Raw genomic sequence first — 27,805 nt, forward strand, 5'->3', positions numbered from 1 at the left:
ATTTGATCTCATCCAACTATTTCCATCGGTCTCTCCTCCTCCAAGGCTCGTGTCAGACAGTAGCCGCGCTGACCCCTTGCTCTATCGTCTCACATCGAGACGAGAGGAGCGGGGTCTGAACGAGCGTCTGTCTGTGTTTGTTTTGTGTGTATGTGTTTGTGCGTGAGAGTGTGTGCGCGCGCGCCGTACGCTGACTGTCTGAGGTCAAGAAGGGGTTCGAGCGTAAATTGTTAGATGGGATGCTGCAGCCGGAGAGCCAATTTGTCGCCCGGTGTTGTTCCTGAGAGGACAGCGGACCTTGAATGCGAGCAGCTCTGCCGGGAGAGGGTAAGTGATTTAAACGCTTTAATTAAAAACGATTGGAAAACAGAGTTGTATTGCTATGTGGGACCTGTGGCGGTTTAAATGAATCTCGGAGAACATTTAGGCTATTCTCTCTCTGTGGGGGAAGTTACTGCTTGTTACACTACTTTTAAACGTTTTAATGAGGGGATTTGTCGTAGGCTACTTACTTCTCGTGGTATTATCGCAAGTATTGACAAGTTTCTGCTGGAGCGAAACAATACAACTGGCAACAACATCGAGGATGTGGGCAATTTGGGTCTCTCACTAAAAATGTTTTTGAGACTACTATGTAGCTTTCATTCGAGCATTAAAGAGCAGGTCATATGAAGCCCATAGGTAGGAACAAGGCACCCTTAGTTTAAAAACAATTCCTAAGGAGGCCGTTTACAATGTATACTTAATTAAATATGTCAGTAACAAATTGTATAGACCATAAAAATAATGAAAATACTGTGTATAACAAATGTCACTGGCATATATGTTTACGGCTCAAACCAACCAAAGCTGATAGACAATAAATACATAGCATATGAAGGGAAACTATACATAAAACAACAAATACCTTTTCCTATAAGAATGATATAAACAACAGTATAGCATATGGACCATATTTAAAAAAAATATATATATCATATCATATCATATCATATATATATCATATCATATAATGTAAATACACAATAATATAATTGACCCATGATACAGACTATGAAGAAAGTCAGTATAGTGTGTACATATTTTCCTGCTATGTGCAGAGAAGGTGATTCCATATGTGTTGTCATGTGTACCGATATTAGTAGACCCAAAAAACAAAACCTCTGGGGAGGCTAATGTATTTCTCTCTCCCTCGAATTAATTAGATGTTTGAATATCATTACTCGCCTTGATCTGATTATGTTCCTGACTGTATAGTTGCTTTAAATGTCTGAACTCCCTTTTGCACAAAGTAACACATAACTCTTAAGAAGTTTCTAATTTTTTATTGTGAGGATAGTGTACATCACATGAGGCTCCAACGTAATGATGCCTTGATAAAATGAATTTATTTTGCCTACATTTGGGTTGAGGAAACTATTGAATACCTTTTTATGAAGCGTGCCTAATGGCGCTCTGTTTAATGAAATGCCCTGGATAGACTGAAATAGACTGAAAGAGACTGAATAGACGGGGATTTAAAAAGGAAGGATGAACTTATTTGGCAGTGAGACATGTGCTATAAGTGTGTAAATAACAGCAAACCCTAATAATACAAATATTTTAAATATTAACAACATCTATGCTTAGTGACAAACTCTTTCTTAAAATACTCCTTTTGAATCTGCATGAAATTCTCCAACAGCAAATAGGGAGAATCACTCTGTTCTCTTTCTGGTATGACACCAAAATAATGAACATTTCCATCTGAGTGTGTGTGTGTGTGTGTTTGTGTGTGTGAGATCTTGTATTTAATTTGTCTGGTGATTTAATTTCAAGTCTGTGCACATAAGCCTCACACCACTTAGAGCTGTCTTCCGAAAGCTGCAGTCTCTCATTTTAAATAAAAGATGGAGATGATGCAAAAATGAATAAAATGTGTTTTTGGTTGGGTTGGAGCGTTGCCCCCGATAGAAGGTGTCCTCACGGACTCTGTGTTGAAAAGATTCTGTTAATCAATCAGGAAGAGATTGTGGTGCTTTTTATTTTATTTTGTTATTAAAAGGGAACCTTTGCGATGTCACAGTGGATCCTCACTCCCTCTTTTCATTCCTTGGGGCTTTATTTCTCTTTGATGATTTCATGTGAAGGTGTGACATTTCTTTCTGTCTCCCCTTCTCCCTCACTAACACTAAGTCAAGTAGCCTACTGTTTGTGCTTTATGAGGTTTCACAAATCACAGCATAAGTCATTTCATTGTAAGTGGAACCTTGCCTCTGCACAAGCTGCTGATTGAAAGTATATTAGCTTACCACATGTACACTCCAGTTGTAGAAAAAGCATGTGTAAAAACACATAGTGGTAATTAAGCAGCTGCAGTTCTGATTAGCTTTTTGTGATCCATATCTCCAATGAAAAGATAAACCCTGTTCTTAATTGCTTGGTAGAGTGCTCCACAAACAAGGTGCCTTGTCTTTTTTTGGGGGGGAAAAAACTAACTTGTGATCATGTGAATTTCCATGCGTTCTATACTAAATATACAGCCCTGTAGTTTTATTTCCTTTCAAGACTTTTTACTTGGCAAATAAAAAAAGGGTAACAAGGTGTTCTGGGAGTGATTGAGAGTAGAAGTAGGGGTTGAGAAGTAAGAGACATTAAACCCACCAGAGAGATGATTATGCTGCAGCTGAACATCCATATTGTTCCTAGTGGGCGCGACGGGTTCCTGCCTCTCAGTGAAAGAAATGAAAGATGTACAGCCAACCAGCTCATTGCTTTAGTGGAGCTGGGGCAACATTTGAAGGAGTTGTGTTCTGTTTTTTTTCCAGTGGCGTTAGGGGCAGACAAGGCCAAGGATCTAATAGACCTGTCAAGTATCTCCAAAAAGGAGCTACAGAGAAGGAGAAACAAGAGATTAGACAGGAAGTGAAGGAGAAAAGAGGAAAAGATAAAGGGATGAAGGCTGGGGGATTTATTGAAGGGAGATTTACGACAGAAAGGGCATCGGACAACACAGGATTGAAGGAATGAGGTCATAATAATACAAAAAAAGACAGGAAACTAATGTTATCACACAAAAAGAGAAGACTAGCTTGTCCTTTGCAGAGAAAATAAGAGATTACTTTTTAATATATAAAAAAAAACATAATTATCAAATCCAGAGGCATACTTTTGGGTTTTCTATTCAAAAGATTCAATTTGGGACAGTGTGCACAGCTTTTTTTCTATTTACAAACATTCATTTTGATGATTTGCACGTTAGTTTTATCCACGAGTGCACAATATGGAAAAACTGATTTTCTATCAAAGACCTTTGTTTCAGTATGCATTTTACTCCATGCATTTAAATGTGTGGGCCAGAATTAGACATGATTTAATTAAGTAGCTGTGTTTTCCATTTAGCTTTTTCATACTGTATGTCACACCTTTTTTAATCTCCAAACACTTCGCTTCAGCTTGTTTCTAAATATACAAAACACAACATCACTTTTGCATGCAACGTTATTTTCTCACCACATTTTGTATCTCCCTCATGGAATTCCTAAACGATGTTATGTCTCTCTGCAGCTCAGACTTAAATTAAACTTTGCTGTACTCATAATGAATGTGAATCTGTACAAAGTAAATTAAGGCTTTAATGAGCAACAGCGCCAAAGGAGTTGCCAGTTAATAGCTGCTTTAATTACAGTTCAACATTTTGTAGCTCGCAGAACGTCTGGGCTGTCCCACTTTGTTGCCTATTGCTCAAACAAAACAGTCTCATAAAACTTTGATAAATGAGCTTTAAAATGCAGATGGAGTATTGTGGACATGCTCTTGAAGCACACATTGTGTATAAATATATTGCATTTTCCTTAACTGCTATGTAAAAAATTCAGTTCAGTTAGGCTTGGGAAACTTGTACTTGGATTAAGCTTAGTCAAGTAAAACAGTTTTTCATTGGCGCGATGCTTCGTTGGTAACAAAGAGGTAATATCCAGCCCAGCCACCGTACTCTGACTTTCCACTGCATTACCTCACTAAGAAAGCTGTCTATTTGACATTTACACTTTAACACATTAGGCTCATTCCACCAAAGTTTGGGAGAATGGCACTGCTTCTAAGCATCGCTCATCCATTTCACTCATAAGATTTCTTTTCTTACGCATGTACGGTAATAAGTGACATTTTTGGTGATTGAAGATGTGAAATCAAAGTAGAAGTCAGTCAGAGAAATAGGGAAACTTGCATTAAGTCAGTAATGCAATTCCGTAAGCACCCTTCTCAAGTTTGTCCTTACAGGGATACAATCTCATTAAAAATGACCTTAAGAGTCTTGGAAAAAGAAATGACATTTGTAGCCCTGACTTCAGGGACAGTTTAAGATGTGTATATGCAGTTATTACTGTGGTGGCCATGTATGAAATTAAATTGACTTCTCAGAGCAGGGATCATTGCTCTCTATTTTGAAGGGAAACCAATAAACTGATGTTAATGATGGTCTTTCCCTTAAAATGCCGTTAGGTGGACATACAGTTCTGAGTCAAACAGGGTTACCTGGTTATAATTAGAGCTTCTTAAAATGCCTACTTTCCATTCTGCTGGCGTATTGCCCTAAAATTATTATTTTTTTGGACATAAGGGCTGGACAATATTTTGATGATGTATTGACATCATATGATGGACTCAACATTGTTTTAGATTTTGAATGTCGTGTTATGGCTTAGGTTTTTCCAGGGCTGTAGTCAAGAACACCTTAGTCGAGTCCAAGACAAGTCAAAGAACAGGACTAGTCGAGTCCAAGTCAGGACCGAGTCCAAAGAGGTTCAAGTCCAAGAAAAGACCGAGTCCAAAGATGTTCAAGTCCAAGACAAGACCGAGTCCAAAAAGGTTTGAGTCAAGACCGAGTCCAGGACAGAAAAAAAGGTCTTATGCATGACAGTATTGTGGCGTCTGAGCCATGCTGGATGATGTGTTGACAGGAATCTGCTTGACACTGTTTCTTGATTATAAAATGTTTAATTACATCAAAGAATTCAGCATCAATTTACAAGCTCTGCAGAAGCTAGGAGAGTATCTCTGCCGAATTACACTCTGGCTCCCAGCTTCTTTATTATGGTTTATACAGGGTCTCGGACAGTCATTTTGGGTTTCACTTTCCCTCCAATATTATTATCAACATAATAAAGACACCTGGACTCGGTCAAGACCAAAAGCCATATTGGGCAAGACTAGTGGCCAAGACCGAGACAAGTCCGAGTTCAAATACTAGCGAGTCCGGAACAAGTCCAAGACCATAGAATAACGGTCTCGGACCTGTAGTACTCGTGTCTGGCCTCGAGTCCGAGACCGAACTCGAGTTCTACAGCCCTGGGTTTTTCTGAACCTCCAACCTTTGCCTCCACCTACGTTTTTTTCAGTTGAAGGTGAAGTGACACTTCAGTGTGTTGAAGCAAAATTACCAGCTTTTAAGAAGTGTAAAAAGCAGTTCTGTTGCTCAGATGAGTACGATTAGTCTTATCACTTTGATAGAACTAAGATATTTCTATGGTAAACTCGTGATAATGTACATTATCACTGAATTTGAGTCTCAGCATTCCCTACAATCTATAATTTTTTTGTCTTTGAACAGAGGTAATGTATTTTAGAGGATGTGCTGCAGTCATTTGAATAGGACAGCAGCTTTCTCATATGTCTTGAAGGATGAAAAAAACAAAAACAACCAAGGACGTCTTAGAGGAATTGTTCTTTTGTACATTTTTTCAAAGGCTGTTAAATAATGCAACATCCATTTTGTTGAGACATCAGACACAGATAAAGTACTTTTTCACTTCTACATCTATATTGTGTTTTTTGCTTTTAGGAATTTAGGTATTGTTACAATGAGAAAGTTTCAGTCCATGCATCAATCCAGCATTTTACAGTTTGGCTGTACATGTTCACTGCCACCTCAATGTGTAGCATCTGACAATTGCAAACACAGCTGAGGACAGCTGGTGCATCGCATTATTCTGCTTCTTCTTCAGTTTGCTAACCGTTTTCAAGTTCCATTTGTAATAAAATAAATGCACAAAAAAATGCATAAATGCATCACCTTGTTGATAAAACTACACTAGTGTTACGCTGGGTGACAAAGCAGACTCAAACACAAGAATAGAACAGGTTTATTCAAGTAAATGTAAGGAAAAGAGAAATGGGGAGGCAGACGCTGGGGACAGGGAAGCAGCGACTGGGAAGATGGAGAGACTCGAAGGCGAGACTCTGGGAAGCGCGGGGGATCCGGGGCAAAGGCGCCAAGGGTGAGACGCTGGAGAGCAGGGGAAACAAGGAGGTGCTGGTTGGGAGCATAGACGGAGGCAGGCAGAAGCAGGGTTCTGTGGGAGGGGGTTCGAGAGGTAAAGCCCACTGTCTGGAAATAACCGACAGAATTGGAGGTGGTATCTGCAGGGCAGAAACACAAAAAGTTAGTCAGCATACAACACAAGGTCAAGGAAAACCTCATGAGTTTCAGAAGGCTTGCTGAGAGTTTCACCAGGGTGACTGGAGCCACGACCAAGCAAAGATGGTCTGTAGAGCCAGGGTTGAAATATTGATCTTGACTGTAGATGGGAGGCAGGTGTGAGCGGCGGGGGAAGGTGATGGTGGTATGATTACCAGGTCTGCGCTATCAGCTGGCAGCAGCAGGCAGGAGAAAAGAAAAAAAAGAAAACACAACAAAAACAAACAGGGCAGGGCCAAGGCCAGTGGGAAAATAAAACCCAAATAGAAAATAGTAAAAAAAAAAAAAAATACTCGTGCCCCAACCATCACAGTACCCCCTCCTCAACAGATGCCTCCAGGCGGACCGACAGGCTTGTACGGGAGGGGCTTGTGAGGGTCTCTCAGAAGGGACACAGTGCGGATTTGACGGCCAGGAATCCATGTTCATTCTTCCAGTCCATAGCTGACCCAGTCCACCAGGTACCGGTAACCCTGACATCTATGTTGCACATCCAGGAGGCGGTATACCGTATAGGCGGGTGGCCGCCCATAATCTGTAGAGGGGTAGGCACTCCCACTGGGGCAGAGAGAGGACTGGTGGAGACCAGCTTGAGTTGTAAAACATGGAAGACCGGCTAGATCTTGATAGACGGGAGGTGGTCTCTGATTGGCTATCAGCTAGGCATTTGTTACGGGAAGCCATGTGTTGAAGGGATGCCCTGGCCTCCCTCCATACTCTTCGACACCGCCAAAGGTGAGCCTGGACCAAATGAACCACAACCTCCTCTTTCAGGGCTGGAATCCCGTAGCGCACATGAATGGGGACACCCCGGTGGCAGCGCTGAGGAGAGAGTTGTGTGGGAAGGTGGACACTCCACGAGGAATGGACATGGTACACCACACATCTACGAGCCGCACCCCGATCCTGGTTGGCCACTTGGTCTGTCCGTTGGTCTAAGGGTGATAACCCAAGGACAAGCTAAATGTAGCACAGAGGGCTTGGCAGAACGACCTCCAGACTTGAGATGTGAACTGGGGTCCCTGGTCGGAGACAATGTCCTGGGGTATCCCGTGGAGTCAGAAGACAAGGTGGACCAGTAGGCGGGCGGTTTCCATAGATGTGGGCAGCTTAGGCAGAGGGATGAAGTGGACTCATTTGGAGAACCGGTTCACCATGGTGAGTATGATAGTGTTGCCTTGGGGGTGGGCAGACCGGTAGCACACATGCAATGTGGTACCAGTGCAGGGAGGCCGATGAGATGGCTTAGTGCGGACGCACACTTCACAAGCTGCCACAAAGTCCCAGCAGTCCTTCTTGACGGTGGGCCACCAGAACCATTGGCGGAGCAGAAACAGGGTTTTGGCTGCACCTGGGTGTCAGCTGAATTTGGAGGACCTGGGAACGGACACTCGGAGGAACAAAGAGGCAATTGGAGGGACCAGTACCAGGGTGGGGATCCGTGGACTGGGCAAGGCAGACGGCAGACGGCAGACTCCACTTCCCATACCTGGGAGGCGATTAGACCGGTACGGGGATGGATGAGGCATGGCTGGTCTGGGAATGGAGATAGGACAGGACATCGGGTTTGGTGCCACGGGATCCGGGGCGATAGGAAAAGGTAAAATTGAACCGGTTGAAGAACAAGGACTACCTTGCCTGGTGAGAATTGAGACTCTGGGTGGTGTGGATGTATGAAAGGTTGTTATGATCAGTCCAGACTTGGAAGTTGTTAGGAGCCCTCAAACCAGCGCCTCTATTCCTCGAGGGCCAGTTTGATGGCTAACAGCTCCCGGTCCCCCCACACTGTAATTCTGCTCGGTGGGCAAGGGGGCTCTAACTAACAAGTTTGTCTGTTTTTCTTTTAATTGAATTGGTTTAAACTATGGTTTGTCAGTCCATAGTATCTTATCCAATTCCAAAGGTGCTAATCCTAGAGTAGCCTATTTCAGTTGTTACATTTTTAGAATAGTTATAGCACAAGCAACAAACCTGTTTATTACAGTTTATTATAGGCAGTAGGCGGTTTAAGGGAAGATGGGTAAAAGGAATTTAGTTCTAGTCTAGTCTGCCTGATTCCTAGATCTGTTATTTGAGTGAGGTTTGTGCAAGTTGAATCAATGGTTTTGATCATTGCTCTGAAATATCAATAGCCTAACGTGACACAGTCATGGCGCTGTCCCTGGTGCTGAAGTAGCAGAAGGATTTGTAATTTTCTTTCAGTTCCTCCATGATTTCCCAGACTTTTTTTGAGATTTTGAAATGCCTGATGTTGCGGGCGCCTTTAAATAAATTGTGATAAAAGTTGCAAACATTTTTTGAATAGTTCTTTAAAAAAAAGACAAATCTTGTTTTGGGGAGAATAAAATGACACTGGTAAGGTTACTAGTTTTCCTAGTAACCTTACCAAAAAAGCTGAGGATGCTGCAAATGTTGGTATAATATGATAATGGCTGGTTGATTTAAGACAAAAAATAATAAGTTATTGAATGAATCAACCTGAGCCTCCCCGCCCACTGCTAAGAGAGCCGACAGGTTTGAAAGAGCAGCTTCTTTCAGTGACATAAGAGTGAAAAATCCTTACAGCGTACATTGATGTTAGAATGTATACAAGCTGCCAGGACGGTCTGACATGTTTGACGTGTGAGATGTTTGAATCACACACATCTTGTAATACAAGGAAATGACTATAGCCACGTACGTGTCACGTCAACCCGTTCCTATTCCAACTTATTGAGTCACACCAAAGTCACGGGGATTGGTATAATTTGTGTGAATTGGCACGATTGCGTCATTAAAAAATCCAGTAGGGACTGATCTTTTCACCGAGCCCTTCCCTTTTGTCGATTTTATCTCACCTTAGGTGACAGTGGTAGGGGTATTATAAAATAATCGTTTTCGGAGTGGTTTGCTAGTCACAGGTGAACTAACAAAACAAACAATCCGTTCCCCATAATTAACAAATCACCAACTCGTTATAGGTGTTATTATGCACTTGACACTAAAAACTTTTCTCTTCTTTCTGCCCTTTCATTTGTCAGGTCTGGTTGAACCATTGTACAATGTTTTGTTCTTTGTTCACTAAACAGGATTGATTTTTGCAAACTCTTAATAGAAAATAGCATCCTGTCTGAGAGAGGTCTTTTTACAACCTTTAAAGCATGAAAGTTCATTACAAAAGTAGCCTTCTCAGAGTAGTACTCTCAGTTATCTAATTTTACTGAATCAAGCTTTTGTAGCAGAAGATTCCTAACTGTTTATGTTACCATAAGGTCTATTCAGTAGCTCAGGGGAATATTTTGTTCATTTGGATTATAAATAGAAATGTGTTGTGATCACACCACTGGAAAATACACATATTATCTCCAAAAGTGTCTATTAGTTTTTATAATGATAATAATAAAATAATAATTTTAATGGGAAACAAAACATCCTCTGAGCAAAGCAAGCCCCAGTACCATGTGAAGACTTCATCTTCTGCTTTGCTGATTACTTTGACCCTACGCTTTATTGAAGCACAACACTGCAGTCTGTTATTGTTATAACAGCTTTTTCCTTTTCTGGTACTCTGTCTTTGGGGCATCTCTCTTTGACGTCTTTTAACTCATTTATGAAGGAATCTGAGGTGAGATTAGCTCAGTCATTCAACTCCACAAACATAGCTGGCAGAATGTTGTCTTTTGTTGATGCCAAAACGATTACAGTATATCTGAGGCGTTTTCTGTTTATTTGTTTGCTTCTTGAAATTGACCCTGATACACTGTATATTTCAAAAATAACAAAAAATCTCCATTATCGACTGCTCACTCAAATGAGCTTTGCCAGATGACCACTGGCTCTCTCCTTCACTTAGGCACGTTGCTGCCTGCTGTAGCAATTAGACTGACTCTTACCACAATATAGATAACGTCTCCAATTCCTCCACTGAATCAAATCAATTTATAACCCCGTGAAATCACTACATGTGGCACAAGGGATCATGTCAGGTGCTGTAGCCAGTGGTGCAAGCTCAACAGATGAGGATTGATTATTGATTTGTTTGGCTCCACTCATCTTGGACATGTGTTGATCAGTGATTCAGATCACAAGTGAGGGTCAGAGAAGGAAAGGTGATATGTACTGTAAGTGTGAGACATGTGATGATGAGTAGATTGCGTTATTGGTTGTTTTAAGGTGACGGAATTCTTACAGAATTTATTCATGACCCTGGGATTGACGGGAAAGTTCATAGAATATATTAACATAGATACTGCAAGTCAGTGGTCCGTTTTATCTTCCTTTTGCTGATAAATATTGTATCAGCTTTTTGCATGCTATTATAGGGAGTGGTTGTTGGAGTGTGCCAGAGCATAGAGATAAGAGAGAGAAGAAAAGTTCTCATTTATCCTCATCATGCAGAAACACATGAACCTTTAGGTGCTGGTTACTAATGAGTGGATTTAAGCAGGATTTTGCAGTTTTTTGTTATACATTATTGGTTCCTGGATTCAGCATTTTCTTAAAGGATAATTCCGGTCGATTCTAACACGTAGCTCTGTTGTATGTAATTTTGAGTGCTGTTAGTAGAGAGAAAAATGAAAACAGTCGGTGCTGCCTAGACCGTGTTGTCCCTCTGCTAGAGTTAGCACCCAACAGCCTTTAAAAGGCCAAGTTTTAAACATGTTTTTAGCCTCTCAACATGTTCAAAATGTCATTCAAAGTGCCTACCCATCTAAAGCTCGTTCAGGCTTCCTGTTTCCGCTTTGTCACACCGCTGAGAAGAAGTAGAGCCCTCTGGATGCGCACTCGAAATCCTGGCACGGCAGCGAGATCTACGGAATTGTGACGTGATATTGCACGCTTGGATGTGATGCCTGTAAAACGGCCATAAACCTTGATGTGAAAATCTTCAAGTAAATGCTTCATCACAAAGCAACCCCACAAATTATACTTTACTTGTGGTTTAATTTCAACAGGTCCACATATGTGGGACGAGATCAGGTTGTATGACAATAGAGACATACTCAGTCTTTGTTGTTAAATCTTAATTTTCAAACTTTAAAAAGTGTGTATGTAGTTTTCTAAATGTCATAATCCTCCTTAATTATTCACAAAAATCTGAATAAATCTATAAATGATACTTTATTTCAACTCCGTCTTACTGTATGAGAATCTTGCATTACCCCCTCTTCTGACTTCAAATGTTGCAGTAAAATGTTTGTAGTTTGCTGCTTTGGGCAAAACAGAGACTGCAGCTTGGATATTCTGGTTGTGATGGAATTAAATAGTTTTCAGAGTGAAAAAAAGAAAGTTTCAAAATATACCTAAACAGCTCTTGCAGGATAGTCCATTTTTTAACGGGTCCATCTGGAAAATATTTTAAAATTGCCTTTGCAAATATTGGATGAAAAAGGACATTTGTTAGTTTGATCAAAGACTCCATAATGGTGCCCACTCACTTAATATAAATACAAAATAATAACAATTTCCCATATATTCATTTACCAAAGACTTTGCAGATCTAGGTATCCTGAGGTTACCTATATCTATTTTTTTTCTTTCATAATGGCGGTATGGGGAAAAAATTGTTGGGCCGGGAGGGATTTTGCCGTTGCTGTACCTTGAGTGGCTACCGGGAAAGTGGTGGTACTGTATCTGTCTCTTTTTATATTTACATGTAACATGGACATAAACAGTGCATGATTTAAAATATTGAAAAAAAAATAACTTTGCAAATGTTGTATGTGGAAGGACAGTTATTAGGTATCTAAGATACAAACAATGTGTTTTATTGAACTTTTGTGTGTTTAAAAGAAAGCGAACCTTACTGCAGTGAGAAGACTTCAGACAGCCAGTAGAAACAAAAAATCCTGCTCGACAACTAACCAACCTTAAAGCTATAGTGCGCAGTTTCTGTTGCCCCCTTTAAGAATTCTAAATAATGACAACAACACTGTTGGTGCGTCCACATGATACCAGCCTTCCGTGATTGTACACAACACCCACCCCTCCTACACAGAAGAATAAAAAAACATGATGGACTCTTCAGAAAAGGTAATTATCTTCACTTGAGCTTCTGAGCTGGAAAGTCACCGGACAACACCATTTTCTGAACACAGAAAAAATACAGACAAATACAGAAATACAGAGAGAGTTGTGTTGAGCTGATCTTAATTAGCATTGTAGCAACTCATTTGGCAATGGCTTGAATGTAACGAATGTTCATGAATATAAAAAAGTTACACACTAAAGCTCTAAATCTGTTGTTGAACATCAAATCTTTCTTTTTAGTTAAGTTTATGGAGTTGAACTGATTTTATTTGTACAGAAGAGTTACTATCTTTCAGTCGACCTTGCAAACCCCCTAGGGGCCAAAAAGACCCTGTGGAGATCTGAGAGATCTTTTACCTCAGCTTCAGTCAGTGGTTTGGACAAAATGGAGAGCCCTAGACTTGTGTGTATATAGGCAATGTGCGGTATTGTTTGCATGCATGTCCTGTGTTGTCTCTTTTCTCTGAGGTGAGACAAAAGACATATTATCAACCCTGGTGCCACAACAATCTTTTCTTTCATGTTCCTCTGTTGTCAGATTCTGAAGCCAATCTTTGTTGGCTCTATTGTGAAACACTGAATCGAGTGCAGAACGGGCCATTAACCGTCCCCGCCGGGGCATTATTTTTCTCACCTTCTGTTTTTCTCATCAGTTTTCAGCCTGACTATGTCCACTGGAGTATGAACATGACTTCCCTCAACGAGTCAGAGGAGACCTCCACTCCCTCCTTCCCTCTCTCCTCCCTTGAACACAATTACTCCCACTTTGTCACCCATGACCCGTCATTCTCCCCTTTTTCCTATCCCACCTCCTCACTGGCGCCCTCCAACTGCACCAGCTCCCTGTCAGCCTCCTCTCCTCCGTACAACTTCTACGCCGTGCTGCTGGTGCTCCTGATCTTCTGCGTGGTGTTCGGTAACGTGCTGGTCTGCGTGGCTGTGTCGAGGGAGCGCTCTCTTCAGACCACCACCAACTACCTCATCGTCTCACTGGCTGTGTCAGACCTGCTGCTGGCTACGCTGGTCATGCCCTGGGGCGTCTACCTGGAGGTGTGTGTACACTTATGTGTGCTTATTCAGTGCTCTGACAAAAACACACCCACACGCCCTGAGTTTGATGCGGTGGGGACTAAATGTGGATGCAAATATTATGGATGGTGTCTTCTTGTTTCTCTACAAGTTTATTTTCCATTACAACACATGCTAAACAGAAGCAGTAACCTCAGATTTCAGAACAGCAGTTACAGAACATTACATCCTTATTTCCATTAAAATTCTGATTATTTTCTCAGTTGATTGATGAATCAACATAGAGCTCTAATAACTAGTTGAGTAAACAATTAGTAAATCCACAGAAAAGGAATTGACACTCTGGAAGAACAAGGTCTTTCAGGTCCAATAAAGTGGCTGGTTCAGATGAGTTTATTCACTGTGCAGTGGAGACAGAAGTTCACAAGAAGCTGTCTGAACAGAGTTTTCTGGTCATAGTTTTAATACAAAGTTACAGAATAAGCAACTGAACAACAAAAAGCTGAGAAGACATTCACTCACAGAACCGGAGTAGGTTTGCATAATCCCAATACATCTGCTCAAACTATTGAAAAAAGGCCCTTTGTTTAAAGGACGTGCCAATTCTGTTATAGCTGACTCCGGCTCTAAACCAAAGGTCTCACTCACAGTGACCAGAGTGAAATGCTTTGTTTTAAGACTAAGCTAGACAGAAGGCAGGCAGACTTCTTTAAAACAGGAGATACTAAACGTTTGTTGATTTGAGAAAATATTAGGAACTTAATCAGTTAATCAGGAAAGAGGATATCAGGACAAAACAAGACTTATAATTATGGGCTGTCTGCAGAGACCTGCCACGGTTTGCTGAATGTGACAAAAAATGTAATGTAAATCTTCCGTTGGCCGTGGGACATTTTACAAGATTTTTCACTTTTTTATTCCGCCATTATTTGAATTAATAGTGACATAGTTAGTGTTGCCTTGAATCAATTAGTTCATGAAATGTCAGAGAAAATTGGAATATGCATGTGTCATTCATCACATTTAACATTATTTGACCAACAGTCACAAACCCAGAGATGTTCAGTTTATCACATAAGACGAAGCAAAGCAGCAAATATTAAAAACAGTTATCAAAATAGTTGCAGATGATTATTTTCTGTCAATTGACTTACAGCTCTGTAACAAACACAGTTGGTCTGAAAAACCGAGAATGTGAGGAAAGTATCGAGTTGAGGTGTAACAATGACTAGCTAAACTGAAAATGTCCTCAATCTGACACTATGTTTGGAGGTATGGTTTCAAGAAGATATTTCTTGCAAGGTTGAAGTCAATAATAAACAGCCTGTCACATTGTCATGTATGTAATTTAATCCTGCAATAATAAGTTAACTGCCATCTTTCTGCCTGCATTTTAATGAGTCTTTTCTGTGCCTGCAACATTTATGTTGTGTCCTGAACTTTTCCAGTGCTTTCTTCATAATATCTCTACTACCGCTGTCACACAATCTCCCTGAGCCTTAGGGGACATATTCAGATTGCTTTTTTTCTCCGCCAAACAGAGCAAAACCCAATCATAATAAGTTTACTCGCACGTAAAACAAACGAAAGCAGCAAGCTATCACCTTTTATGAGTTCCGATTTTTTTAGGAATCAACAAATGTTTGAATGACTCACATGGTTAATTAATTGTCAAAACATTATCGATTCATTTAAAATGTACTTATAAATTATCAGAACTTCAACTCCAGAATAAAAAAATGAAAACTTGAATTCAGTCCTCAGATGTCTCACAGACTATAAATATTTAATGTGCAAAAGGCAAAATATGAATTACCACATTCAATCCTTTTTATCTGTAAACCCGCATCTTTTTTTAATGTGGTATTGGAGATACAAAAAAACTCTGTGGGTAAATTGGGTTACTTCAAATATGAGTCAGTGGGGCTCGCAGTGAGGAATAATGGAATTAAATATGAAGTACTTCAGAGTGATCCAGCCTGGTTAATATTAACACTACTCCACCAGTCTTACAACATATTGTATCAGCCACAATATAGAACATAAGTGGCGTAATTAAAGTCCTTGAAGGGTACATAAGTTATTGAATGGAAGTGAAGGAAAAATGTGTTTATGTCAGTTTGTGTTTGTTGTGTTGAAGGTGGTTGGAGAGTGGCACTTCAGTCTCATCCACTGTGACATCCTGCTCACCCTGGACGTCATGATGTGCACCGCAAGCATCCTCAACCTCTGCGCCATCAGCATCGACAGGTGGATTCTCCCTTGAACTTTGCTCTTTAGTTTACTCTCTTTACTGGGGCATATTTCTCTAGTTTTTTTAATTCTTAGCTTTATTGAACGTATAACACACTCTCATTGTCTTTCTCTCTTTTCTTACAATCTGAGAAAAAGAAACAGTGAGTTGATGTTAAAGAAATCAATATGTATTTTATTTACTTCATACTCTCCCCTAGCCTTGATCTTGATTGGTACAAGTCGGGCTAGACTAAAAGCTGGCAACACACTTGCCTGCAATAAAAGTAAAACACACGCATCCACTAAAAAGTTTTTTTTAAATGCACTTGTGGGGCACCTGGGTAGCTCACCTGATTAAGCGTACGCCCCGTACATAAAGGTTCAGCCCTTGTTGCAGTGGGCACAAGTTTGATTCCAACCTGTAAATATATGCTGCATGTCATTCTCCCTCTGTCCCGTCTAATAAAGGCCTGAAAAGAAATAATCCTAAAAAAAAAAGAGTATGCACTCGTCATCCAGCTGTCACACTGCAGCAGGTTAGAAGCCCTGCATACTTTAGTCATCTGTTTGTCTATCAGCAGGAATTGTTCAGTCTTCACTTTGTCTTTTACATTGTCCTGAGTTTGTTCCTCGTGGATCAAGGAGACTGTGTTAGAGGATTTGGCGTTCTGCCTGATGTCCTTTTCATGGGTTTAGGGTGAAGCGACCAGACGCCCAGTGAGCAGGCCGTCTGCCGCTGCACTCTAATTACTCACACTTTGAACCTGGACCAGTTCAGACTTTTTTTTGTAATTTAGTGCAATATCTAAGGATAGAGTCTAATTTCTTTGTCAAAGGTGTTGACGATAAAATATGCACTGCAGTTAGACAGTTGTATTGGCTTCATGCCTCATAAAGTTGTATTGGCTTCATGCCTGATAAAAAATAAAACCGTGACTACAAAGTTAAAGTGCTGACCACTTTACTGTAAGGGTGATTACGTCTATATTAGTTTACTGTAACAGTTGGACATGGAGCCCTTTTATACACAGTCCTCCAGTTGTGAATGATAGAAAGTAAATGGATATAAGTAGCTTAAACCCAAATAAAGTCATCATATTTAGTGTTTCTACTCTAAGATTTCTCTCCAATATTTCTTAGTGAAGGGGCTGGGACTGTGATTACCTAATTAACAATCACTGATTACCAATCCACTTATTTCTTCTTTAAATACACAGCGTTTACAAGAAGAAGTTTATTCCAGAGTCAGCATCCTATTTATTGATGACACTTTGGCTCTACAGTCTACATATGAGCCTTAAACTAGAAGAGGGTCACCTTTTCAGGTCCCTTTGCGGACCAAGTGCGGAGCGTGGACTGGTAGCTGGAGAGGTGCCAGTTCACCTCATGGGCACAGCCAAAGTTCCCTTGAATAAGGCACCAAACCCTCAACTGTTGGGTGCGCCTTTAACGGGTAGCCCCTTAACTCTGACATCTCTCTATTAGGGATGTTTAGCTCCTGTTTGTGCATGTGTATGTAACTGGGGCCTGTGTGTAATAACGAACAACAGTTACAATTTTTTTTTTTAATTTTCCCCTGTTTGGTCATGAAAGTATTACTTAATTTAATATTGTTTACTTTTGTCCTGTCGCTAAACAGCTAGGAATTAGAAATGTATAGCTTCAGATCTAGACCATTGTCCTGCACATCTCCTACAGGACTCCTTCACAGTCGATAAATTCCTGGGGTGAACTAAAGTACTACGCCTCCAACATCATGTTGCAGATGTTACCTTCTGAAACAACAAAGAACTTCTGGGAATTAAATCTATTAAAAGCTGAGTTTCATCTGTAGAGTCTTGGGTAACTGCTTGCAGTCTGAATTACAGCAAGACTGCATACACCTGCGCTTAAAGCAGACGGCTCAAATTGGTTTCGACATGCTGACAGGTGTGTGTTTTGTGTCCTTGTGGGCTGTGAAACGGGCAATGACAGCTTGGCTGCGGTCGAAAAGTCAAAAAATTACCTCCTAAGTCCTTTTCCTAACCACATTTTCTTAACCACAATGGTAAATGTCATGAGGTCAAGGAAAAGTGATGAGAAGAATTCAAAAGGAAATAGGAAAAGACTGCCCTTACCCTCGGCTGTAATCATGCGACAGAGCATGTTATTGATGTGGGTCTGCCAGCGCATCTGGATACTTTGCCATGTGCGTTTTATGCAGGCCTATAAAGTGGATCACCCGATGGAAAATATTACTTCATCACCATTTTTCCCCTTCTTATTCTGCAATAATTATGTTGTTCCAGGTGAACCACCCACTGCATGCCATTTTGTTATTATAAAACACTGGGCTGTAGTAGGGCTGCATGACATGAGGAAAATCTCTAATTGTGATTATTTTGACTGACATTGTATTGCGATATGATTCACGGTATTGGAAGGAATGATCATTTGTATCATTATTATTGTTTTCATTGAAAATGATTAACTTTGAAAGAAATAAAAATGATTATAGTGTGATTTTTGCAAATCTGTACCAAACAAAGTTTTTTTCTTTCAGTCTATAGGATACAATTTGACCACAATATTCAGAATGGTTTGACACATATTTTACCATTTACAAATATTGCGCCCCCTTGCAATTTGGATATTGGACTAGTCCATATTGCAATTTCAATACAATTGCGACTAATTGTGCAGCCCTAGGCTGCAGGCTGTTTCTTGTATGAAAGGTTTTCAGCAAACAAAGTTTAATTTCATTATTGGTTGATCAGCTCACACTCCTGTCTACTCATTTTCATCTACATGAATCCCGATTAGAATGATTTTATGAAAATAATAGTTACATGTAGTTACAATGCAAGATAAGCAGAACGCATCAGACCTACAGATCTACTGTAGATAAATAGACATTAAGGCAATTAATCGCAAGTTAACTCTGACATTAATGCGATTATTCACGATTAAATATTTGAATCATTTGACAACACTAGAAAATATACATAAACATGAGTCCAACATATTATTAGCAAAAAATCGGCCTATGTGTGATCTGTTTTTAATTGTACACATTGATGACAGGCTAATAGGCCCATAGGTAAGGTAACTATTCACAGATCCTAAGGATTCACTGTACTACATGTGTCTTTAACATTAAAACATGATGTATAAATGTCAATAATTATTATTTTAATAGCTTTGTATTGTATGCACCATAAAAAAGGTATGCATGAAGTCTTTAGGCCGCCCTATTACACGCTATTGTAGGCCCAGTTTATCTCAATTTTATACAATATGTTGTAGGGGGTCCCTGCTCCGTTTCTTTCAGCTAAGGGGTCCTTGGCCTAAAAAACATAGAACCCTGACTTAGACCGTTCGAATGGCTCTTATCATGGCAGCCACTTAACTACTCCCGGGTAATTTCACTCCGTTAGGAACCTGTCTAAACAAATTTGACAATTCGACCGCAGCCACTTATGTCTGTTTGAAGGGAAACTGGGAATCTGTTTGTCTGTGTTCTGTGTCAAGTGCCTGAGTTCACTTTAAAATGTGAGCACATGTCGATGGAATAATTAAGTCTCAAGGACATCAATATGTGTTTACTCTGTATCGACAATGTGTTAAAATGCATGCACCATGATTGAGTGCAAGAAAGGCATGTGCTAATGTGTTTTCTGTGTGCTATATGCATCTTGTGTGTGTGTGTGTGTGTGTGTGTGTGTGTGTGTGTGTGTGTGTGTGTGTGTGTGTGTGTGTGTGTGTGTGTGTGTGTGTGTGTGTGTGTGTGTGTGTGCGTGCGTGCGTGCGTGCGTGCGTGTGCGTGTGTGTGTGTGTGTGTACTATTGCAGATACACAGCGGTAGCCATGCCGATGCTCTACAACACCAGATACAGTTCCAGGAGGAGGGTGGCGGTGATGATTGCTGTGGTGTGGTTCCTCTCTTTTGCCATCTCCTGCCCTTTACTGTTTGGACTCAACAACACTGGTAACAGCTACATCTGATCCCTTCTTTAAGGTGTTGTGTCCACCCAGGGATGACAGTCTTAGTTCTCGGTCAATCCACAAAGTGACAGAAGATTCATTCACATGTCCTCACAAAACAGGTGCTGTGGTCTGGTTGATGTAGGGACTACTTGCTGGTCGTGCAGTGGCTACACTCTAAGGTCATCACTGTCAAGACAGTTTTGCAACTGCTCAATGGCACTAATTCATATGTTATAGTTCACCAAAGATAAACTTATATAAATATATAATATATATAAAGATATCTTATCCTTGCCTATAACCTTTGACAACAATTAACTTTGGTCCAAAATGTCTATCTCATTAACGCTGAGTTTTCTGAGGGCCAGCATCTTGTTCTTTGGTTCCTAACATCAGGGGTGGGACCCCTAAATAGGCCCCTGTGGGGTCATCAGTTGATTAAAAAGAATAACAAAGAAATACAATGTTTTTGTTTCAGACTTTTCTTGGATTTTTGCTTTTTTGTCTTGTATAAAACTGAATACTTTCCTCTCTTCAGGCCTTTTAACCAGCCTTTTTTTTATACTTTAATACCACCCTGCCACGCATTACAATACTAGATTTTTTGAGGTGGAAAAGGATTTTGGGATCCTTCATTTCACTTCCATTGAAGAGCTTTGTTATAGGTGCAGCATTCACTGCTTTAGCTTCAGACTCTATTTAACGTGGTTGCTATTTGGTCAGGAATGGGTCTTAGTTTTCTGTTTCACACCAGTGCAAGTTAAGGCACAAAAAGGCTCTTTTAATTAATGCTAATATGGAAATGGGAGATTGGGTCCTTCATGGATAGTTTAGTCTGCAGCTGTTAATGGATGTTTTCTAAACTTTGCACTATTCTGCTAAGACTAGCTAAGATTTAACTCACTTATAAAGAAGCACACACAATTTCTTATTTATTGACAGCATTGCAGTGCTCTAATTCATCTGTCCCTAAATTTGATAATCAATCTTTGGTCAGACAGTAAGGAAATCCCAAGCTGCTCATTCAACAGACAGACCTTATACTTAAATTTCCATAAGCATTGATAAACAGAGCATTCAGTAATTTACCCATATGTTGTTCTCATTGAGGGAATGACAGATGTTGTCTGCCCTGCAAACAAGTAGGAGCACATAATCCTGGATTTGTTTTCTGTCTCACAAAGGAGCAGCAGTGAAGATGCTCTACTGCTAACCCTTACTTTAATGAAGGCAGCTGCGAGGAGGGACTAAATGTGAAATGTGCTTGCATTGAATGGAAAGATAACCACTTGAGAATGAGTGGAAAACTAGAAGTTATGTGAGAGACAGCCTCAGTTGACGGTCAAAACACAAGAAGATACTGAAAGATTTAGAAATACTCGTTTCACTCTCTTCAGTAACAGGCTGCTCATAGATTACAACATACTGTTTGAAAACTTTGTGGGTAGATTTTCCATTCAGTTCTTGTGCCAGTGTTTGTTCTTAAATGGTCAATTTGCATCATTATTTTGCTTTAGAAAATTGCTACAACTCTCATGTGTGCAGTAAATATGAATCTACAGTCAGGGGAAGCAGCTAGTATGGCTCTGTCCAAAGGTAAAATAAACCAACTACTAGCACCTCTAAGGCTGATTTAGTCCTTGTTTGTCATAATTATCAACATTGTTTGTTAAATCTGTTCAAAAACAAGGTTTAAAAAAGAGGAATTGTGTGCTGGACTATTTCTTGGCTGAAAGCATTTTTTTGTTTAACATTTGAACAGAGCCCGAGTAGCATTTTCTCCCTGCGTTCAGGCTTGCATTAATGCTAAACTAAGCAAACCACCATCTGGCTAAATATGGAACAGACAGAGGAAGAGAGAAATTCATTTTCAGACGCAAAGGCAATTCAATGTGATCTGTGGATCATTGTAGTACTGCAAACATCACAGTCATAAATATTACATGTTTGTGTGTGTGTGTGTCTGTGTTACTGAAAAGTGTGTCAGATGTGTGTTGGGTGACCATACAGATGTTTTGTATCTGTTATCTGTTATCTGTTGACTGCTGGAGCAGACAATGCAAGACAATTTTCTGTTTGAACAGACAATAAAGTTTTATCTTATCTTATCTCAAAGTGTTTTACGTAAGAAAAACATAAAAAGCATATAAAAGTCCACAATTATAAAACGAGAACAAACAAAAAACAGTGGATGTAAAAGTGTTAAGAAGGATATAAGTGTAGGAATGACAATATTTAAACAACCTAACAGATAAAAATGGTAAACAGGAATGTTTTAAGCCTTGATTAAAAAGAACAAGATGTCAAGTGTTCTTAAAGTTTATTTCATATCTGCGTTGCATTGAAGCCAAGCTGCCCCTAGGGACATGAGAGTGGAGCCATAAGCATAAGCAAACTGAAAACAACTGAGTTATCATATAATCTTCTCTGAATGTTTCTCTACAAAATTAATTTTTTGCATGTTTCCTCTCTGCATTAGACAGCCGGGAAGGCACCACATGCAGCTTTGCCGATCCAGCCTTCGTGGTGTATTCATCTGTGGCCTCCTTCTACGTTCCCTTCATCGTAACGTTGCTGGTTTATGCGCAGATCTGCGTGGTGCTGCGCAAGCGAGGCAGACGCACCGCCCCGCCCCGCAGACGTGGCGTGCACACACAAGGCGGGGCTGATGTGGGCGAAGGTCGGCGACACAGGAAGGTAGAGTCACAAATTTGGAGGTCAACTGTGTTTTGATCATTCTTAAGACGTTTATTTTACAGACTGTGTCTGTGATTTCCCATTTTTAACTTCCCGCAAATTTTGGCATTAATATATTTGGACCAACTGGCCTTCACCAATATTGTTTGCACCACCAAAAGAGTTGAGATGAAGTCCATAACTTGAATATCAGTTCAAAAGTTTCCCAATCTGCTTTTGATTCAATCTTTGCTTTTCCATCATCCATACTTTAAAACCTCTGACACATCAAAAATTCTGTATCAGCATCTTTGAAGCTATAGGATGTTTACCCTGAGTGAATTACTCAAAGCCACAACTCTGCTCCATTCTATAAACTAGAAAGAATCTAGATGTCTAGTGTGTAATTTTATACACCGTGGAAACTTTGGGATCACCTTTAAAATCAAAAATAAAGTGCTGTGGTTTAAAACAATGTTTTTTAATCACTGCGTTGTCCAGGAAGAGACATATACAGTATAGTCAGTTACCAAATCAAGATTTAAAGTTGAAACAAAGGACTTTTAGCTAATTAGATTTTGTTTTACTATCAAACTAACAAAATGTTCATTGGGCCAATAAGAACAGGATCAGAGTTACACCAGGGTATCTTGACTTGACAAAATAACTGATCTGAAAAAACAGTACAGAAAATACTAGACTTACCTTCTGAATTATAGTACTTAAACCTGAATGGTGTGTTTAAGATTACATTTTTGCTGCCTGCACACATTCAAAATAGAGTGCGGATCGGGCCGGAATTTTCTGTCCGAGCCCGGCCCGCGTCCGACAGAGCAGTAACCGAACCGATGCGGTAATTCAGCATTCACTCACACATATACTGTACATGTTTAGTTTAATGCCTTGCTGCCGCTGCTGAGAATGTAATATATTAGGTTTACTTGATATAGCACCTTTTACAGACAAAGTAGCAAAGTGCTTCACATGATAAAAATTTGTAAAATACAGTAAGACCCAAACAGTAAATAAGCAAGCAAAAAAGAAAAAACAAACCAATAGAATTAAAAACCCAAAAGTTATAAACAAGAAAAAATAATGAGTTTACACAAAAAAAAATGTCAATGCCTTATCGCGCTGATGTGACCGAGCCCGACCCGAACCCGAGCATCCTTTCTAAAAATCTGTTCGAACCCGGCCCGGCCCATCGGGTACCGTCGGGTCCCGTCGGGCTCGGGTCGGGTATCCATCCTCTAATTCAAAACTATGTCTGCTTTTTTCCAAACTCTACACACGATTCCCAAAACTGCACACACAATGCCAAATGCCTTACATCTCCTTCAAAATTAAACACTACATCTCAATATGAAGCATTTGCATCAAATGGCTAACACTTTTTTCATAACAGTACATTTTTGGATATTGCATGTTAGCAATGTTAAATGGATGCCAATAAGATTCTGGATGGAAAGTTTACTTTTTTTTTTAAGATTATTTTTTGGGCATTTTTAGGCCTTTAATGGACAGGACAGTTGAAGTTGTGAAAGGGGAGAGAGAGGGGGAGTGACATGCAGCAAAGGGATGCAGGCCGAATTCAAACCCGGGCCGGCTGCGTCGAGGAGTAAACCTCTATATATAGGCACCCGCTCTACCAACTGAGCTATCTGGGTGCCCGAAAGTTTACTTTTTAAAAGTTGCCAAATGGTTCCATTGACAAGACCAAAGTGATCTGTGTGTTTTGTCGTTGATGGCCAAGCACACAGCTGATGAGAATTTTCCCCCGCTTTGTCGAAGTATTTTTTTCACCCTTTTATTGATGGACAGTGTTACATTGTGTGAGAGATTATTTGCTCCAAGTCAGAATGTTACGTGTGAAATTGAACACTACAGTGGACTATATGCCGTATACAAAAAAAAGATTTTCACAGAGCAAGCTGATCCACTTTTCCACGTTGGTAAGAGCATTAAAATGAGAAAAAATAATGGGAAAAAAAAGAAATCAAGGGACATTTAGAACAGATAAAAATGTGCAATTAATTGAGAGTTAACTATGACATTAATCGCGATTAAATATTTGTATTGTTTGACAGCACTAGTTCATGCTTAAAGGTCCCATGTCATGGTGCTTTTTGGATGCTTTTATAAAGGCATTGGTGCTCCCCTAATACTGTATCTGAAGTGGTGGAGGCTGGGGGTGTGGCCTTGACCAACTGCCACTTTTCTCCTTTGAAAGCCATGATGTCTCTCTCTCCTGGGTTGGCCAAATTCTCTGGGAGGGCAAAGCAGAGAAAAGGGAGTTAACCCAGCCCCTTACGACCTCATAAGGACCAAGATTCCAGATCGGCCCATCTGAGCTTTCATTTTCTCAAAGGCAGAGGAGGATTCCCAGGGCTCGGTTTACACCTATCACCATTTCTAGCCACTGGGGGACCAGAGGCAGGCTGGGGGAACTCATTTTATGTTGAAAAAACCTCATGAAGGGAATTTTTCATGCCATGGGACCTTTAACAAAATGATCTCCTGCCAATGTATTTTAGCCATTTTTTAATTTTTCAAATAATGATATCAACATCAACTTCAAAAATCCAGTCTGAGTTGGGCTTTTCATATTTTTAAATGCTGCCTCTTTTCCTTTCAGAATAAGTGTACACAACCAGAGGATGTGAAATTGTGCACCCTGATCCTGAGGCCTGCCACCGCTGGCCCACAGCGCAAGAAAGTGGTGAGTCTCTCAGCAACATAGATGGCCTTTCCCTCTTTACTGTCTCTCTCCTGTCTTTCTTCTGCAATCTGTTGCCTCTGCAGTAGTTTACGTATCTCCACGATGTTTTTACTTCTGGGATTTCTCCGGTGCCACCTGAAATTCCAATGGATGGCCCTAATTTCGTCTGTCACTTTCCACTTCGTTTGTGTTGACATTCTAACTTACTCACATCTCTGCGGGGTAAATCCAAACAGTAAGCTGGACTATCTGTCTATTCTGAGTTTTCTGTTGCACTACGAAAGCATTTTTTGAACGTACACATGTTCCACTAAAACAAGTTCCTTACCAAAACTATTTGCCAGCGGCACAGTGGCTCCGTGGCCCACGACGATTATGATTGATTTACAAACAATTACAATAAAGCAGTGCACATTTTTGTCCCATCCCTGAATCCTGTGTGGGGTAGCCAGACCCTACTCCGCAGCGCTGTGAAGGAAGGTCCGGCCATGCTAGACTACCTCTGCAGTGATGCTCTGCTTGCTCTCTGTTGTCCCATCTTCCATAAATGTCCTTCTTTTTTACTTTAGTTTCATCTTCACCATCAAGCACCCAGATCTTTGTTTGTCCCCTAATGCGTACCTTCCTTACCACCCTCCTTTCTCTCTCTCTCTCTCTCTCTCTATGTGTCAGACCCTGGTAAAGGAGGCAATGGTTCACCCTCTCGAAGTGGAGCCGGGTCAGTTCCTGCCACAGACTGAGCAGAGCCTAGCTTCTCCTACTGCTCCCCAAACCCCCTCCAATTCGGGCCGTGCCAAGATCTCCATGGCCATCTCAGTTGGACCTGCACCGGCTCTTCCCTCCACTGTGGCTCGGTCGGCCCTGATGCCTCGTCCCGCCACCCTGGAGGACGGCATGAGGGGCCGTGAGGGATGGAGGGAACGCAGTGGAGGGAGAGAGAAATGGGGGATGACCAAAGAGAGGGTGAGAGGGAGGCTGTCTCAGCAGAAGGAGAGGAAGGCGACAAAGATGCTCGCTATTGTGCTCGGTGAGCAGAGGCGTTAATAGTTAATAATAAAGTATTTAGTAAACTTGTAGCTTAGGTGTGTGTTTGTGTGTTTTTGTGTGTGTGTGTGTGTGTGTGTGTGTGTACACAAACAAACTAGTCTACATGAATACTTTATGTAATGTACTGTATGTAATCAGTCACACCAGTTTAATACTATTTGGGGATGCAGATATAATGAATTTACTGCAATTTGTCAAATCCCACTTCATTAACTTTCAAGTTTAACATGTGATTCCTGTAATGTATTTGTCTAGATGTAGAGTTTATTATTTTAAGTTTTTAGTAAATCTGGTTTAGAATCTGATCGTGAAATATCGTCTGATACCTAAACACTTCAGTCTTAGAGGTTTTTTTTCACTCCCTTTCTATTACCAGAGGCATTGTGTAAGCTTTGCTTGTACCAAGACAACTTTTTTGGTCCTCATTCAACCTTTTGGTTGAACAAGAACAGACAATCTAGGTGAAAATCAGTTTAAAATGATCTTGGGGTGGTCTGGTAAATAACTGAAAACATGAGCTTGAAGTTTTTGAATGCATATTTGAAGAAAGTTTTCCTTATTTCAGTGAGAGACAAATTGTCAAATCTGTCAAATCATGCGTGGCATCAATGTTATGGTCTCCATATTTTATGGCTTTTCACTTGATTATATTTTGTTTCTTGCCTACCTCATCTGTTTTGTTATTAATATGACTTGGCTGCTTTAACACTGCGATTGGAATTGATGATGAAGCTCTAAATGCATCGATTTATGTACTGTTTCAGTAGTTTTATGGTTCTGTGAGAAATACAAATGCAGCAGTTGCTGAGATATTTCATTAGATTTATCCCTGAAGAATCTGTACATGTGGGGCTAAAAACATGCAGGAACTCATCCTGTAACCCAGAGATATTCACCAGGTGGTCCGGGGACCCAAGGGGGGTCTCCAGAGTTGCTGCAGGGAGGCCACCAAATTAGTTTTTTTTAAGTATTTTTTCAAAATTTAAAATGCTTTAACATGAATCCAAAATATTATTAGCAAATAAAAATCAGTCGGTTTGTGAAAAAGCAGTGATGATAGGCTTACTGGCTAGGTTGAGTAGTCACTAAAGTAGCCATCCACAGATAAAAATTCCCATGTATGTTTAAAATTAGAACATTTATAAAATCATGTAAACAATTATTATTTTAATAGCTTAGTATTCTATGCACTTTAGGCACTTTAGGCACAGACTTTAGGCAGCCCTACACGTTATTGTAGGCCCAGTTTGAAATGCCTATTCAGTTTATACAAATTTGTAATAGGGGGGGTTAGGGTGTCCAGGGCTTAAAAAATGTTGAAGACCCCTGGTCTAATCCACTTCCTGTCCCTGTTTCCAAGGTGTGTTCATCATCTGCTGGCTGCCTTTCTTCCTGACCCACGTGCTGAAGGCCCACTGCAGTAGCTGCTGCATCTCACCCTCACTGTACAGTGCCGTCACCTGGCTGGGATACCTCAACAGTGCCGTCAACCCTGTCATCTACACCACTTTCAACATCGAGTTTCGCAAAGCCTTCATCAAGATCCTGCACTGCTGAAACCTGGAGAGAGGAAAAGCGTTAACTGTCAAGCCTGTCGTTGGTTTGAGATCAGAGGCAAGAGTGGGAGAAGTAGTCGTCACTTTTGATAGACAGGAACTGGGGGGGGG

The 27,805-nt window shown here is 40.5% G+C and overlaps 1 protein-coding gene and 1 long non-coding RNA gene across 3 annotated transcripts; one reads left to right on the forward strand and one right to left on the reverse strand.

Annotated features, from left to right (window-relative positions):
- drd2l (dopamine receptor D2 like) lies at positions 1-27,753 on the forward strand. 2 transcript variants are annotated; one of them, XM_034873878.1, is made up of 8 exons: positions 1-327; positions 13,120-13,516; positions 15,636-15,745; positions 19,561-19,697; positions 22,176-22,393; positions 25,008-25,091; positions 25,764-26,118; positions 27,499-27,753. In XM_034873878.1, the coding sequence occupies exons 2-8, from the start codon at positions 13,148-13,150 to the stop codon at positions 27,693-27,695; spliced, it is 1,470 nt and encodes a 489-aa protein (XP_034729769.1). In that variant the 5' UTR covers positions 1-327; positions 13,120-13,147; the 3' UTR covers positions 27,696-27,753. The 2 variants fall into 2 exon arrangements, with proteins under 2 accessions (XP_034729769.1, XP_034729768.1); XM_034873877.1 differs by having other exon boundaries at positions 13,127-13,516.
- LOC117946061 lies at positions 4,915-23,678 on the reverse strand. The gene is made up of 3 exons (XR_004656959.1): positions 23,665-23,678; positions 18,025-18,030; positions 4,915-5,037 (listed from the first exon to the last, which is right to left on the reverse strand). It is a non-coding gene; the product is annotated as an uncharacterized LOC117946061 (long non-coding RNA).
- Positions 27,754-27,805: the final 52 nt, after the last annotated feature.

Source organism: Etheostoma cragini, chromosome 6, assembly GCF_013103735.1.
Source record: "Etheostoma cragini isolate CJK2018 chromosome 6, CSU_Ecrag_1.0, whole genome shotgun sequence".
NCBI classification, from domain to species: Eukaryota; Metazoa; Chordata; class Actinopteri; order Perciformes; family Percidae; genus Etheostoma; species Etheostoma cragini.

Coding starts and splice junctions, on each gene's coding strand:
- drd2l (XM_034873877.1), top strand. CDS start 235: ATGGGATGCTGCAGCCGGAGAGCCAATTTGTCGCCCGGTGTTGTTCCT. Junction 13,517..15,635: donor CCTGGGGCGTCTACCTGGAG/GTGTGTGTACAC, acceptor GTTGTGTTGAAG/GTGGTTGGAGAGTGGCACTT. Junction 15,746..19,560: donor TGCGCCATCAGCATCGACAG/GTGGATTCTCCC, acceptor GTACTATTGCAG/ATACACAGCGGTAGCCATGC.